Source organism: Carcharodon carcharias, chromosome 3 (assembly GCF_017639515.1).
Source record: "Carcharodon carcharias isolate sCarCar2 chromosome 3, sCarCar2.pri, whole genome shotgun sequence".
Lineage (NCBI taxonomy): Eukaryota > Metazoa > Chordata > Chondrichthyes > Lamniformes > Lamnidae > Carcharodon > Carcharodon carcharias.
The window spans coordinates 136,443,615-136,456,280 of NC_054469.1; the positions used below are offsets into that span (position 1 = coordinate 136,443,615).

At 41.5% G+C, this 12,666-nt stretch overlaps 1 protein-coding gene across 5 annotated transcripts in view; it reads right to left on the reverse strand.

Moving 5' to 3' along the window:
- Positions 1-12,666, reverse strand: part of fam126a (family with sequence similarity 126 member A) — a 98,504-nt gene that overhangs the window by 23,898 nt on the left and 61,940 nt on the right. For all 5 annotated transcript variants that reach the window (XM_041184593.1, XM_041184596.1, XM_041184594.1 and 2 more), the window contains 2 exons: positions 11,024-11,140; positions 9,553-9,640 (listed from right to left, as the gene is read on the reverse strand). In XM_041184593.1, coding sequence (XP_041040527.1) covers positions 9,553-9,640; positions 11,024-11,140 — 205 coding nt within the window. The remainder of the gene's footprint in view (positions 1-9,552; positions 9,641-11,023; positions 11,141-12,666) is intronic.

Genomic DNA, 12,666 nt, shown 5'->3' on the forward strand with positions numbered 1-12,666 from the left:
GGTGACAACCCAACTTCCATTACACTGGCCCCAAAGTCAACAGATACTGATGGTTCCTCACCTCAGGAACAGTCCCACCCCTACCATTCAAATCTGCCACCAAAACCCCCTCAAGAAATATACCCTTCACCCCTTTCCTCCTTGCAAACCATCACCACACCCCCTTTCCTCTTGGATTTGAAGTGATAATATTCAAGGAATTCCATGCGCATATTTCCCACAACTCCAGAGTGGAAGATGGTGGCATAGTGGACTAGTCACTGGACTAGTAATCTAGAGGCCCAGGCTAATGCTCGAAGGGCTCAAATCCCACCACGGCAGCTGGTGGAATCAAATTCAATTAATAAATCTGGAATATAAAGCTAGTCACAGCATTGGTGACCACGAACCTATTAAATGTTGTAAAAACCCATCTGGTTCACTAACCGTCTTTAGGGAAGGTAACTGATCATCCTTTTCTGGTCTGGTCTAGATATGATTCCAGACCCGCAGCAATGTGTTTGACTCGTAATGGCCTTCTGAAATAACCTAGCAAGGATTACTGGGGGTGGGCAACAAATATTGGCCTTGCCAAAGATGCCCACATCACACAAAAGAATAAAACAAGTCCCATTCACCCATCACAACTGTACAAACTGACCTACACTAGCTCCCAATTTGGCAATGCTTTGATTTTAAAATCCTCACACTTACCAATCCCCAACTCCACTAGCCACATACCCTTGTGAAATCTCTGTGCTGCTCTAATTCTGGTCTTTTTGTATATTCACATTTTAATCGCTTGACCTTAGGTGACCATGTCTTCAGATGCCAAGACCCAATTACTGGTATTTCCTCCCAAACTATTGTAAGGTGTTGGGCATAGTTTGGTAGATTTTAAGGTATTAGTAGTCTTAGGTAGTTCAACAGCAAGTAATTATCAACTACTAGAAACTGTATACAAAGGTACAGTAAAAGTCCAAGCTAAGAGATGTCTACATGCTTGCTTTTACACACGACCCTGTCCAACACTACACTGACCCCTAGGTGCGGGTCATGTGTTCCCTTACATCACTGTGTAGGCAGCACTGTATTCAGTCTACCCTTTCTGCACCAGACCCTTATACCACACTTTCCCCAAGTCTTTATCCAATGTATTTACAAATTATCCCATGTATAACATCATTACTACTACCCCAGCTCACTGGCAAACCAGCCCCCCCGCTGTCCTTCAAGTCTGCATTCATAGGTTCAGGCAGCCTGAAGGCCTTCCCTTGGCCGGAAGTGTCCCTGTTTGTGCTGTTTCACGAACTAGAAAGTTTACTTTGTACCATGGTTTGCTTTCTCCCCTTAATACAGATTTCAGATTGCCTGACAATAGGATAGCTCTCTCAAGGGTTAAATCTTCCTTCGCTTGAAACGTGTCTGAATACATCATCTGTCACTCCTGCAACTATTCTGTCTGTCCCTCATTAGTTCAGATTTCAGGTCACCATAATCACAGCCTTCAACCTTTTTGTACAGCTCATTAATGAATAGGTTGGCAGGTTCTCCTGGCTGCTGGACACATTTATTAAATTTAGCCCTTTAAAGGATTTTGTTACTTGAGGTTAAAATAAGCATTGAACGACTTTAAGACTTCAAATTTTACAGATGATTTGTTGATCCCTTGTCTAGCTATTATATCATCAGCTATCAGGCCTATCGAATAAAGCAATGCGTTAACTTGTGCAGCTTCTTATCCAGACTTGAAGCAATCATGTATCTAAGGAATCTTTTTCCAGAGTCCCCAACTTTGAGATTGATTGGGCCTTGGATAAGTCCAACTGATCTGGAAGAGTGGATTTCTGATCCATAGTTAAAATTTTTAAATTGCAGGTTCAGCTTTAAGAGGTTTCCAAAAATTCAAAATGATGCTGCAGTACATTCTGCACAAAGCTTTGCCCGTGCTTGCCAGTTTTGGCGGGCACCCATAGTAATGGCGTTCATGATCTCAGCTTTTAAATTTTTCCAACCATGGCTGCCTGGATCGACTGGTTAGAGTCTTCCCCATTTTAGCACAATGTTCTTGGGTCTTGGAAGTGTCAAATCCTGGCTTCTGTCAGGTTTTTATACTGTCTACTCAGTCGTTAATAATTTTTATAAAAGCAAAAAACTACGCATGCTGGAAATCCAAAACAAAAATAAAAATACCTGGAAAAACTCAGCAGGTCTGACAGCATCTGTGGAAAGGAACACAGTTAACGTTTTGAGTCCGTATGACTCTTCAATAGAACTAAGGAAAAATAGAAAAGAGGTGAAATATAAGCTGATTTAAGGGATGGAGTGGGTGGTGGGACAGGTAGAGCTGGATAGAGGGCCAGTGATAGGTGGAGATAGGCAAAAGATGTCATAGACAAAAGGACAAAGAAGTGTTGAAGGTGGTGATATTATCTAAGGAATGTGCTAATAAATGACATTAAAGGTAGAGAGCAGGACGAACAAGGTACAGATAGCCCTAGTGGGGGTGGGGTGGAGGGAAGGGATCTAAATAGGCTAATAGGTAGAGATAAAACAATGGATGGAAATACATTTAAAAATAATGGAAACAGGTGGGAAAGGAAAAATCTATATAAATTATTGGAAAAAAGGGGGATCAGAAAGGGGGTGGATATGGGGGGGGGGGGAGTTCATGATCTAAAATTGTTGAACTCAGTATTCAGTCCAAAAGGCTGTAAAGTGCCTAGTCGGAAGATGAGCGCTGTTCCTCCAGTTTGCGTTGAGTTTCATTGGAACAATGCAGCAGGCCAAGGACGGACACACGTGGGCATGAGAGCAGGGTGGAGTGTTGAAATGGCAAGCGACAGGGAGGTCTGGGTCACGCTTGCTGACAGACCGAAGGTGTTCCGCAAAGCAATCACCCAATCTGTGTTTGGTCTATCCATTGTAGAGGAAACCTCATTGGGAGTGGTGAATGCAGTAGACTAAATTGAGGGAAGTGCAAGTGAACTCAATATTCAGTCCAAAAGGCTGTAAAGTGCCTAGTCGGAAGATGAGCGCTGTTCCTCCAGTTTTGCGTTGAGTTTCATTGGAACAATGCAGCAGGCCAAGGACGGACACACGTGGGCATGAGAGCAGGGTGGAGTGTTGAAATGGCAAGCGACAGGGAGGTCTGGGTCACGCTTGCTGACAGACCGAAGGTGTTCCGCAAAGCGATCACCCAGTCTGTGTTTGGTCTATCCATTGTAGAGGAAACCTCATTGGGAGTGGTGAATGCAGTAGACTAAATTGAGGGAAGTGCAAGTGAAATGCTGCTTCACTTGAAAGGAGTGTTAAGGAAGAAGGAAGACATGTCAGAGGAACTGTTTTTGAAAGTGGCATCATCAGAATAGATGCGACGGAGGCGAAGGAACTGAGAGAATGGGATGGAGTCCTTACAGGAATTGGGGTGTGAGGAGCTGTAGTTGAGGTAGCTGTGGGAGTCAGTAGGCTTGTAATGAATATTGATGGACAGTCTATCACCAGAAATTGAGACAGAGAGGTCAAGGAAGGGAAGGGAAGTATCAGAGATGGTCCATGGAGATAATTCCTAGCTTGGACCTTTACTAGAAACTATATGCATGAGTACAGTAGTTTAAATACTTATTGTTGAACTACCTAAGACTATGGATACCTTAAGACCTACCGAACTATGCCCAATACCTTACAAACATGGTGGCAACGAATGGAACAGCTCAAACCTTGCACAGATTGCAGAAGAGAATTTAAATCCTGGAAAACTGAAGGAAAAAAAATCAATGAGGCATTCTGACCTGAAGAAAAGCTCAATCACAAAAATACTTCCAGATCAGGAGGAAATTACAAGAGAAAAGCTCCAAAGGAAGGCTTGGAAGCTGAAGGCAGAAATTAAATTCCTCACTGCAGCAGAAGACTCTGCTGAATTCTATCGAAGTCCAGCTTCAATACCCAGAGTATGCAGAGTCAGCGGACCTAGCAAGGATGAGCTAAAATGTTAAAATTCCTGTACAACACAAGTCATGAAAAATGTTAAATACTGTAGTGGTCAGAAATTACCATTTAAATCACAGCCCAAGAAGCTCAATTCCCAAGTTGGTGCTTGAAAACATGGTGATCAAGCTTGCTCTGAACAAAGGGAAAAAAATTAATTAAAAATTAATAACAAAGTAAAAATACCTGGAAAAACTCAGCAGTCCTGTTTGTAGATTTTGGTGCTGTTGTTGTCTGGCGCACTGACCTCTAACTCGCAGAGGCTGAGCGTCAACTCGCAGACATTTCCTCCTACCTCCCCCTGGACCATGAACCCACCACTGATCTTCAAGCCATTGTTTCCAGGACTGTTACTGACCTCATCTCCTCTGGAGATCTTCCTTCGACAGCTTCCAACTTCATAGTCTCCCAAACTCCCAAACTTCTACTTCCTACCCAAAATCCACAAACCGGACTGTCCCTGCAGACCGATCGTGTCAGCTTGATCCTGTCCCACGAAACTCATTTCTTGCTATCTTGACTCCATTCTCTCTTTCCTTGTCCAGGCCCTTCCCACCTACATCCGAGATTCCTCTGACACCCTACATCATATCAACAATTTCCAGTTCCCTTGCCCCAACCGCCTCTTCACCATGGACGTCCAATCCCTTTACATCTCCATTCCCCACCGGGATGGTCTGATGGCTCTTCACTTCTTCCTCGAACAGAGGCCCGAACAATCCTCATCCACCATTACTCTCCTCCGTCTGGCTGAACTTGTTCTCTCACTGAACAATTTCTCCTTAAACTCCTCTCACTTCCTCCAAATAAAAGGTGTGGCTATGGGTACCCGCATGGGCCCCAGTTATGCCTGTCTCTTTATGGGATATGTGGAACATTCCTTGTTCCAGTCCTACTCTGGCCCCCTCCCACAACTCTTTCTCCAGTACATCGGTGATTGCTTCAGTGCTGCTTCATGCTCTGGTCTAGACCTGGAAAAATTTATTAATTTTGCTTCCAAATTCCACCCCTCCATCATTTTCACATGGTCCATCTCTGACATTTCCCTTCCCTTCCTTGACCTGTCTCAATTTCTGGTGATAGACTGTCCACCAATATTCATTACAAGCCTACTGACTCCCACAGCTACCTAGCTACAGCTCCTCACACCCCGCTTCCTGTAAGGACTCCATCCCATTCTCTCAGTTCCTTCGCCTCCGTCGCATCTGTTCTGATGATGCCACTTTCAAAAACAGTTCCTCTGATATGTCTTCCTTCTTCCTTAACCGAGGTTTTCCACCCACGGTGGTTGACAGGGCCCTCAACCGTGTCCGGCCCATCTCCCGCGCATCCGCCCTCACACCTTCCTCTCCCTCCCATAACCATAATAGGGTCCCCCTTGACTAACTCTTGTGGGGGGAGGGGAGGGAGGGTGTGGACATGTAAGGAGAACAGAAGGAGTTTAACTGAGGGGAAATTTAGAAAGTCAAGGAGGAGAAGGGAAAAGGCAACAGTGCGGGGTAGTGATAATGTAAATGACATACTTTATTTCTGTTGGACTGTAGATTAAAATTATAATGGCTGCAGTTTGAAAGACATGTCTACTGGAACAGCGTGAGGGATATCCACAATGTTTCTGTCCTGGAACAGAGTGTGCCATGAAAGACGGGATGGTGCCAAGGAGGAGTTTGGTCTAATGGGGAACTGCCTGGCAACATCATTTTAATTGATTCCTAACCAGGTGACCAGGGTTTGAGAGAGAGCAGTGCAGCAAGAGAAAAGGCTCCTAGCCTAAAAAGAGAAAAGACATAAAACCCCTTTCTCCTGTGGGTGTAATCCAAAGATTACAACAATAACTAGCTGTTTTTCCCCCTCATCTCTCTATAATCTACTCTCTCTCTGAAAAACCTCTGTCAAGAGGAAAAGGGGAAAATCACCATTATAGACATTGAAAAGCAAGTGCTTAACCAGTGAACTAAAGACTGAAAGTGCTGGAAGACATCAATCAAAATCAACCAATCAAATCCTGTACTCCGGAATTGATGCTATTGAACTGTTTTATCCCACCCTTAAAATCCATGTTTTTGGTGTGTCTTGTATATGCGTATAGGGATAAGAAGGGGTAGAGTTTAGGTTATAGAGTTAGAAATTAGCAGTTCATATTTCTCTCTTTTGCCACTGGTTAAAGACAATTTATTCAATAAACAGTTATTTACTTAAGTTTACAAACCTGGTGCTCGTATTCTGTTAATCTAAATTAAACTATTATGTGGTTTGATCAAACTTGTCAGTTGTTGCGGCTCACGCACTATCCCCAGTGAGTCGTGAAATAACCAGAGTGCAATAGGAAAGGACAGAATGTACAAATATAAGGAGTGCACCAGCAAATAGGATCAGAGTGGTAAAAATCAAAAAAAGATGGAATTAAAGGCTCTTTATCTGAATGCACCCAACATTCATAACAAGGGAGATTACATGATGGCACAAATAATGGGAATGCTATGATAACCTATACCAAGGCCTAGTTACAAGGGTACTGAACATTCAGGAGTACTTGACATTTTGAAATGATGGGAAGAAAGGAAAAGAAGGTAGGGTAGATCTGTTAATGAGGACGAGATCAATACAATAGTGAGATACGATTTTGGCTCAGAAGATGAAGATGTAGAATCAGTTTTGGTGGAGATAAGAAATAACAAAGGAAAGAAGCCACTGGTGGGAGTTTATGCACCCCCCAAACAGTCGCTACGCTGTAGGAGAGAGCCTCCATTATTTGTTGTTGTAAGAAAGGCACTACAATAATTGCAGGCAACATTAATCTTCATATAGATTGGAGAAATTAGCCTTGAGGATGAGTTTATTGAGTGCATGCGGGACAGTTTCTTAGAATAATGTGTTGTGGAACCAACCAGTGAACAAGATATTTTAGATCTGGTAATGTGTAATGAGACAGGATTAATGGTCTTATAGTAAAGGATCCTCTAAGCAAGAGTGATCATAATATGATGAATGTCATATTCAGTTTGAGGGTGAGAAACTTGGGATCTTAAACTTAAATAAAGGTAACTACAAAGGCTAAGTTGACAGTTGGCTACAGTGGACTGGGGGAGTAGATTAAAAGGTAAGATGGCAGATAAGCAGTAGAGGTAATTCATAGTTCTTAAAGATATATTCGATTGAGTAAGAAAGATTTCTACGAGAAGGATGCACCATCCATGGCTAACTAAGCTAAATGGTATCAAACTGAACAAAAAAGCAGATCATATTGCAAAAATTATTGGTCAATCAAAAGATTGAGAAAATCTTATTAGAAGCCAGCAAAGGATGGCTTAAAAAAGGATAGAAAATTGATCAAGTGTAAACCAACAATATAAAAAACAGACAGTAAGAGCTTTTGTGATTACTTAAAAAGGAAGAAAGTAGCTGAAGTCTACCTCCCTTAGAGGTGAAACTGGGGAATTAATAATGTGAAACAAGAGAATGGCAGATACTTTGAACAAATATTTTGTATTAGTCTTCGTGGTAGAAGACACAAAAAGCATTGCAATAAAAGTAGAAAGTCAAGGGACAAGAAGGGAAACTTAAAATAACCACGATCACTAGAGAAAATGTGCTAGGAAGACTTAAGACTGACAAGTCCCCTGGACTTGATGGCCTGTACCCTAGGATCTCAAAAGAAGTGGCTTCAGAGATAGTGGATGATTAATTGTCCAAAATTCCCTAGATTCTAGAAAGGTCCCGGCAGAATCCAGAAAGCCGCAAATGTAATGACCCTATTCAAGAAAAGGAGAGAGGCAAAAGGCAGGAACTATAGGCCAGTTAGCAAAACATCTGACATTGGGAAAAAGCCAAAATCTCAAAGAATTTAGGAATAGGAAGGGACAATGTACGAAATTAAATCCAAAAATTAAGAACGAGAGATAATCTTATTGAAACATACAAGATTCCTAATGGGAAAAGCAAAATACTGCGGACGCTGGAAATCTGAAACAACAACAGGAAATTCTAGAAAAACTCTACAGGTCTAGTAGCATCTGTGGAGAGAGAAACAGAGTTAACATTTCAAGTCTATATGACTCTTCAGAGCTCTGAAGAAGGGTCATACGGACTCTAACCTTTAACTCTGTTTCTTTCTCCACTGATGCTGCTAAACCTGCAGAGTTTTCCCAGCATTTTCTGTTTTTGTTTCAGATTCTAAGGGGGCTTGATAGGGTAGATGCTTAGTTGATGTTTCTTCTCATGGGGTAATCTAGAACTGGAGGCACAGTTTTAAAAGTTTAAGTTGGAGAAAAGGCGGAATTTCCTCTCCCAGAAGGTGGTGAGTTTAAGGAATTCTCATCCCCAGAGAGGTGTGGAGTCTGAATCTTGAGTATGTTCAAGGTTGAGACAAACAATTTTTTTTAAAATGGGGAACAGACAGGAAAGTAGAGTTAAGGCCCAGATCAATCATGATCTTATTGAATGGCAGTGTAGGCTCAAGTGGCCTTAGGAATTACACCTACTTGTGTTCTTATGCACTGCATTGAATAATCATTTGTTGTTCTATATTTTGTACCAGTGATTCAGTTTAAGCCAAAAACTTAGAAGTTACTGCTGGTGATACTAGCAGGCATACACAATGATTTTATTTCTGTCATTTTAGTTGAGATTATAAATCGGTTTAAATTGCCTTCTAATAACTTGAGTTTTGTTAATTTTGCTCATGTAGGCACATTCCATATTCACATATGTAAAATTATCTGTTTACATTAAAGACCTGGCAGTCCTGTTCCATTATGCTGAGCATACTTCCATTTTAGGAATGATAATAAACCTAAAAAGATCTTCTTTTCCAGAAAATAAAAAAGAATCTTGATTAAGTGCCAATGGAATGCACGGAAGAATGAAAGTGGGCGTTCTGGGAAATGGGTTATCAAACTAAATGCTGAAAAGCAATTTTCAGTCATGTTTAATAAAACCACCCTTCAGGCATAGCTTTATAGATAGGTGCACTTTTCTTCATCCATGACACAGCCAACTAAGCCAAATGCCCAATATGTAATGAAAGATTTTTCCCCCCTATTGGACAGCAACAATAAAGTAAGAGTTCAAATCAGTGGGACTGTGCTTCAATTCTGAATGATTCAAAAAGAGTAACAGAAGATTTAATACCTTCTGCAAAAATATCTAAAAACTACTTTACTACCCAGAAGGCAACCAGAAGTATAATCCTATAACTAGTAATGAGATGGAAGATCAATTAATTTATTATTTAGTGATGGTTGAGGGAAGGACTTTGGTCAAGGCACCAGATGAATGACTTTTTTATAAGTTATCAACACTCACTTGTTGATGGAAAAAGAGAGGACATACTATGTTAATTTTTTAGCGAAATATTCACAGGTGAGATGCCTACACCCGTTGCATCTTGTAATCAAAGAGACTCTTATATTAGCAATAATATTTGCATAAGAAAATTGGAAGGAAGTATCTAGAAAACTTCTGAGAATTCATTATGTGCCAACAGTAGTAACAAATTCAATTTTTTTCCCTTAAAAAAGTTATTTTCCTTTTACAGTTAAATATCATGTCATCCATTTAAGTTGAAAGGGTCAGTTGACTACCCACCAGTAAAGGTTCTGGAAACATCTCCAACTGTGCTCTATATAATACATCATCCAACGCTTTGCAAGCCAAGTCCCATTCTCCATTATACCTGAAGAAACATGAAATAAAGCTTAATGTTCAAATAGTATGCACTGTCAAAGCAGTTATTCTGTTTAACTACATTGTAGCATTGGATATTAATCTATACATAATTTATGAAAATAGTGAGGAAGTATTGGAAAACATTCCAAGGCTGATGTGTGGAAAGCACTTTTTTGGCACATCTCGGATGTTTAAATTCTGACTGACAGCAGCTGAACTCTTGGTCTGTTTGCAGTGATGAAGAAATTCTAAAAAGACTGCTGGAAAAAAACGCTAATATGGCGTGCAAAATAATCCATGTCTGGGGCAGTGTTGATGTTCATTCTGTGGGTATTTCATACACATCACCACCAAGACAGACCACATACACCACAGATGCAAACTTACAATTTGTCCTTTTAATAGATTTATCATTCCTCTCAATATATCAATCACAAGTAATTCAAATCAAAGCAAAATATTTCTTGGCTTGAAATCATATTCTATCTTATCAACATAGTTGCTAACACTCCAGCATTTTCCCCAAAGTCCCCAACAAGCAAGGAAGAGCTTTTTTATGTAGTGACTAGTAGTGACCTGGAACAACTCTGCCTGCAAGGGTGCTGGAAGCAGAGGCGGTCAATGATTTCAAAGGAAATTGGATGGGGAATTGAGGGAAGGAAACTTGCAGGACTATGGGTATAGAGAGGGGAGGAATGGAAATGGCTGGGTTGCTCTACAGTGAGCCAGCATGGATTCGATGGGTCAAATGGCCTCCTGTGTCATTATGACCTCATGACTCTTAAGGTGTGACTTAATTGCCTTGGAAGCATTTCAGAGAAGGTTCAATCAGCTGATTTCTGGGATGAAGGGTTTGTCATATGAGAAAAGGTTGAGCAAGTTATGCCTATACTCACTGGAGTTTAGAAGAATGAGAGGTAACTTTATTGAAACCAAGGGGACTTGACTGGGTGGATGCTTGGAAGATGTTTCCCCTTGTGGGGGAGTCTAGAACTCGGAGGCACAGCTTAAAGATAAAGGGTCTCCCATTTAAGGCAGAGATTAAAGGAATTTTTTTCTATCAGAGGGTCGCTAGACTTTGAGATTCTCTTCCACAAAGAGCAGTGGAGGCTGAGTTATTGAATGTATTCAAGGCCAAGTCAGAAAGATTTTTGATTGACAAGGGATTCGAGGGTTATTGGGGTAGACTGAGAAATTGAGTTAGGGCCACAGTTAAATCAGCCATGATCTTACTGAATGCAGAACAGGCTCAAGGGACTGAATTGCCTGCCCCTGCTCCTATTTCTTATAGTCTTATGATCTTAAGTAACCAACTGAAAATCCAGTGTTTTTGTCCTTTAAAACAGCCCATTAAGCAACTCAAAAGATTAAATACAATATTTATACTTACATAGCATAATAAATAGCTGTTAACATGTGTACCATAAACTCAGATGAGACAGGTATTCTACTTTCAACATCTTTGTATTCCTTCTGCAACTTTCTTGGATACCCACTAATACATATTCTGTAAATGAAAAAATAGCATGCATTACATTTTAAATGTTTTTACTTTAAGCACCAGGAATTCAAAAGTTTACATTTTTAAAAAAATCCTCAATCCTCCTTCCCTACACCCCACATGTGAAATGCGAGGCAAATGATCACAAGTTGTACATAAAGTACAAATGGTCACTGGCACATTGGCTTTTCAATGATTCGGATGAATGCCCATCAGTACCACTTGGAAAGAGGTAAATAAAGCACTTATGATAACAATGAATAGGGGAATAGGGTGTAGAACGTACACTGGGTGGGGGACTTCAATGTCTATGACCAAGAGTGGCTCGATAGCACCACTATTGACTGAGCTGGACTAGTCCTAAAGATCATAGCTGCTAGACTGGGTCTGCATCAGATGGTGAGGGAACCGATCAGGGAAAAACATACTTGATCTTATCCTCACCAACGTGCCTGCCACAGATGCATATGTCCATTATAGTATCAGTGGGAGTGACCACTGCACAGTCCTTGTGGAGACAAAGTCCCGCCTTCACACTGAGGATACTTTCCATGTTGGTTGTGTGGCACAACCACCACGATAAATGGGATAGATTTCGAACAGATCTAGCAACTCAAGACTGGGCATCCATGAGGCACTGTCAGCAGCAAAATTGTACTCAAACACAATCTATAACCATAACCCAGCATATCCCCCACTCTACAATTACCATCGAGCCAGGGGATCAACCCTGGTTCAATGAAGAGTGCAGGAGAGCATGCCAGGAACAGCATCAGGCATAGCTAAAAATGAAGTGTCAACCTGGTGAAGCTATAAAACAGGACTACTTGCATGCCAAACAGCATTAGCAGCAAGTAATAGACAGAGCTAAGCGATCCCACAACCAACTGATCAGATCTAAGCTCAGCAGTCCTGCCACATCCAGTTGTGAATGGTGGTGGACAGTTAAACAACTCACTGAAGGAGGAGGCTCCATAAATATCCCCATCCTCAATGACGGAGGAGCCCAGCACATTAATGCAAAAGATAAGGCTGAAACATTTGTTGCAATCTTCAGCCAGAAGTGCTGAGTGGATGATCCATCTCGGCCTCCTCCAAAGGACCCCAGCATCACAGGTGCCAGTCTTCAGCCAACTCAATTCACTCCACATGATATCAAGAAACAGCTGAAGGCACTGGATAATGGAAAGGCTACGGGCCCTGACAACATTCTGGCAATAGTACTGAAGATTTGTGCTCCAGAATTTGCTGCCCCCCTAGTCAAGCTGTTCCAGTACAGCTACAACACTGGCATCTACCCTGTTTTGTGGAAAATTACCCAGGTATGTCCTGTACAAAAAAAGCAGGACAAATCCAACCCAGCCAATTACAGCCCCATCAGTCCACTCTCCATCATCAGTAATGGAAGGGATCATCAACAGTGCTATCAAGCAGCACTTGCTTAGCAATAGTCTGCTCACTGACACCCAGTTGGGTTCTGCCAGGGCCATTCAGCTCCTGACCTCATTATAGCATTGGTTCAAACATGGACA